Source organism: Octopus bimaculoides, chromosome 2, assembly GCF_001194135.2.
Source record: "Octopus bimaculoides isolate UCB-OBI-ISO-001 chromosome 2, ASM119413v2, whole genome shotgun sequence".
Taxonomy (NCBI): Eukaryota; Metazoa; Mollusca; class Cephalopoda; order Octopoda; family Octopodidae; genus Octopus; species Octopus bimaculoides.
This window is the reverse complement of record NC_068982.1, coordinates 8,269,629-8,274,245: the sequence shown is the minus strand read 5'-3', so window position 1 is coordinate 8,274,245 and position 4,617 is coordinate 8,269,629. Positions and strand designations below refer to the sequence as shown.

At 36.0% G+C, this 4,617-nt stretch overlaps 1 protein-coding gene across 1 annotated transcript in view; it reads left to right on the top strand.

Annotated features, from left to right (window-relative positions):
- Positions 1-4,617, top strand: part of LOC128247133 (SCO-spondin-like) — a 61,006-nt gene that overhangs the window by 16,739 nt on the left and 39,650 nt on the right. The window contains exons 8-9 of the mRNA XM_052965953.1: positions 1,873-1,952; positions 3,541-3,639. Of these exons, the coding sequence (XP_052821913.1) occupies positions 1,873-1,952; positions 3,541-3,639 (179 nt within the window). The remainder of the gene's footprint in view (positions 1-1,872; positions 1,953-3,540; positions 3,640-4,617) is intronic.

Here is a 4,617-nt window from a genome sequence, read left to right as displayed (position 1 = left end):
TTGTTTTGATTGTTGATGGTGTGTGTGGGTGTGGGTGTGTGGGTGATGTATGTATTTATGTATGTATATCAAAATAGAAGATTGGAAAATGTATTGGTATTATTTATTCACCAATACACATGTTTCATTTGCTAATAGGAGTTACAAACTTGTACATGTAGTAGGAACATGTAACCTATCCCCTATTAGAAACTGTTCAGACAGGGAAGCAAATAATACATACGGATTTGGAATACTCGTATAAGCAGAAGACACAGCTTGAATTTTAACCCTATCTCCATAATATTTATATGTGCGTGTTTGTGAGGGAGATAGAGAGAGCGTGTTTGTGTGTACATGCATATACAACCATACACACATGCTCTCACAACGTGCACGCACACGAGAGAGTGTGTGTTTAGTGTGTATGTGTGTATGTGTGTGTTTGCGTGTGTGTACGTGTATGTTTAAAGCCCATTTTACATGCTCGCATGCATTGGACTGGGAAGTTATTTGAAGCAAGATTCATGACTGGATGCTGCTCCTGTCACCAACCTTTAACTGATTTTCAGGTAAGGGATGTTTTATTCAAAAATTCCTGTTGACTAGCCATAATATCAACAAGAAACAATATGAAAATACCCATTTTGCTTAAGTGGTGACAAGCATGGTTCATCAACATTCGTGTATACTTACATAGATACATATTCCCACCTATGCATATTAACAAATCTATGTACGTAAACATATTTTACGATTTCCTTTAGCCATAGCGTGGCTAATACCATGTTGTTAGCACTCGATGTACATATCCCTGAGAATAAAACGTTAGGCGAGTGCAGAGAGTAATATAAAATTAACAAAACGGCAAAGGAACAGGAGTTACGTAATCAACTTTATTACCTTACAGCTGTTTCTGTTATAAAATGCGGTATATTTAGAGCTGAGTGCTTGTACATCATCTTATAGATTTCTCAGATCCTTTAAAGGAGAGTATATATTTATTTAGGAAAGCAATTAAATACATGGGAAAGGTCACCATCGGAAAGATAAAAATTCAAATAAGAAATGGTGTGTACAGTTCAAGAGGGGGAAGCCACTTTCAGAAATATGTAAATTTAGATGTGATGGGTTTAGTGAGATGAAGAAATAGTGTGGTGAAGTCATAAATCTATCAACATGAAACTAGAAATGGTTTAAAACTATTTTATCGAGTTGTAAGTGATGTTTAAAACATGAAGTTGAAGAAATTGTCGGAAAAAGTTTACAGCCACGTGTTACTTCCAAAACTCCGCTTCAAAACTATTGCGAATTAGTGTAAACAACTAGAATGCTCTAAGGACCCAACTCACATACACCTGAAGAGCCAAAGCCTAACACACACGTCCGCGCACGCACACACACACACACATATATGTATATATATATGTGTGTTTGTATGTATATATATAGTAGTATAATATAAAGAAAACGGAGAGTTTGAATACAGCAAAATCAATTTATGTACATAACTGTCGATTACATAATGCCTACGATCGTTTCAATATTCGCCTTCATTTATTATAAAATTAAAAATTGCATTATGAGTTCCGAAGGTAGAAATCTCTTAATTGTCGTATGTGTCTTCTTTCTCTGTGTGTGTGGATGTGTGACAATTAAGCTTAAAGGCGAATATTCTAACACACACTCACACACACAAAAAAAACGTATGCTGCTATCTTAGTCTATAATGAAAACCCAATCTATTAGGATGTAAAGATGAATATGTCGATTTTGGCCCTGAAGAGATTTCTGCCTTCGGAACTCATAATGCAATTATCAATTGTATAATAGATGAAGGCGGATATGCAGAATTATATGATATTAATAATTCTCTTACCAAATATTTTATAGATGATTTTAAAAGGCCAGACGGCGTTTACCTGAAGGATTTTGAGGAATTTGTTGAGGCTTACATAACACCCCCATACAAGGTATTATTTTATTGCATACTTTTTATACTATGAAACACTCGCATTTCCATTGTTATTGGATTCGACTATATCTGCGTTGAGTTCGTGTAATATCTCTATACGGTAATCCCTCGACTATCGCGGGTATTACGTTCCAAAAAAACCCGCGATAGGCGAAAATCCGTGAAGTAGAAACAGTATTGTACTGTATATTTTTTTTATTTTTATAATTTGTATATATTTGTTTTATTATAAATGCAAAACGTGGAGGCGCAATGGCCCAGTGGTTAGGGCAGCGTACTCGCGGTCGGAGGTTCGCGGTTTCGATTCCCAGACCGGGCGTTGTATGTGTCACCAGGCTGAATAAAAATCCGTCGTACGCAATTGAAGCAGCATTAAATTAAGATAACCTTCCTTACATCATATATAATGTAGATACGCCATTAACAGGCAAGATTCTAAGGTCTTTGTCCGAGATAAAATCTTTTATAGACGTAGTGTGTTAAACACACTCTATAGGAAGAAAACGAAATATCGTCCCGACCACTGTTAGCATAAAGCCAGGTGCATTTCGCCATTTTTAGATCTTGTCAATTACGGGTGCACACAGCCTCGTACCCAAACTTTGCCCCCGATATCTTCGAAAAATTCGGGGGTGACACATTTTCCTCGTCTACCTTGTTTCCTATTATATTTTATCAGTCCTTGCGTAGGTGGCTGTGTGTGTGTGTGCATGCGTGTGTGTATGCGTGTGTACATGCACACACATGCACATGAAAGTGCACCCTGGACTACATCCAGAGAAAAATCACATGAATTATTAGAATAAAATTACTCAGACATATTCAAGCCTCATGCCCACAGGTTTATTGCCTCCTCTCCCTCTCACTCTTTCACTCTTTCTCTCCCCTTTGTTTCTCCCTCTCTCTCTTCTCTTTTCCCTCCCTCTGCTCCTCTCTCTCTTCTCTTTTCCCTCCCTCTGCCCCTCTCTCTCTCTCTCTTCTCTTTTTCCCTCCCTCCCTCTGCCCCTCCCTCTCTCCTATGATAGCTTCTATTTCTTGGAACAAGCTTGTCCTCCACCTCCAGCACTCCCAATTCACCCATTATGCTTACTATGTGTGCAACCTCACCTCAAGTTCTGCACTAAGTACTACACTTTGTCCTTCTTCCCCCATTATATCAGCTTCCTTGGTTCTCCTCCCTGCTCATGTCCTTTCAGCTGATATCAACTTGCAACAGTTGAAAAATAACATTAATGCCATCAATCTCACCAATCTCAGAAATCCTACAAAGGTCGTTGCCCTTCTTCCTTCCTCTACACCCATCACCACCACCGCCACCACCACCATCATCATCATTTAACATCTGCTTTCCATGCTGCCATAGATCGAATGCTTTGACCAGAGCTGGCAAGCATAACAGCTGCACCAGGTTCCAGTCTGATTTGGCATGGAAAAACAGTACCACTTCTCTCCTAACAAAAATACTTGCCTTGTGTAAATAACAGAATTATTATTTACAGAATGGATTTACAATAATTATATTTTTATGATTCTTTATTAGTTACATCATATAATTATACAAATGTAACTCGGTCATATATTTCCAGTGTCTCACCAATAAGTTTTCTTCTGAAATGGATAGCAGATTTCCAGAAGCTAACAGTATCTGTCTTTTGGCCTCACTGTTTGACAAGTGTCCACTTTTGGTATGTAATTAAACAATCTAAACACCAATATTCTTTTCAATTTGTAAAACGTTATACAGCTAAAATATCAAGGCCCACCACCTATAATTTATGTTGTTTGGAGCGTTAGAAGGACTCATTCATTTCCATAGGAGTGATATGATTGTCACCACTGCAAATGGTCAAAATTTTTACTAAGTAGTTTTATTTAGGAAAGATATCGTTAATATGTTATTGATAACACCTGCAAAAAGGTGCTTTTTTTCAACTCACCAAAGTGAATCGAGTTTTGACCAGGAGAAACTAATGTCATTCTATGGTATCCAATAATCACTGGATGTTTCACTGCTAAACTGTAACATGCCACCATTGGTGGCTTAGCAGAGGTGGCCAAACCACCGTTCATCATCTCCTCCTGGCTTCATCATGATCTGTCACTTAAAATTAATTTTGTTTGTAGCATTAGAAGGACTCATTCATTTCCATATAAGAGATATGATTTTCACTACTGCAAAGTAACAAAGTCTTTTATTAAATGATTTTATTTAATAAAGCTATTGTTACAATATTTAATCTAAGCAGTATCAAAACATGACTGTAAGCAATTTTCCAGTACAGAAAATGTAGTATTAGTCATTTTAATTTTTTTTTTTTTTTTTGCTTGCAGCTCTCATAAGCTTTTAGTATTAAATTAATGAAGCTTATTATAGTAACATAATACTGCATTAATTGTAACCCTAAAAAATTTGGGAAAAAAATATATCATAAATAAGTTGTTTTTATTTATCTATATTTTAAATATTCAATAATATTTAGTGATAAATTACCTTAGAATAAATTTGTTAGCAATCATATTTTGAATGATTTACTGAAAGCAATATTTGGCCAAATAAATATTGTTAAATCCTGCAAACTGGCAATCTATTGCAATAAATGTGAATTTACAAAATATACAGAACTTCAAAAGGCAAAAAACATTTTTGTATTTTGTTTTTTTAT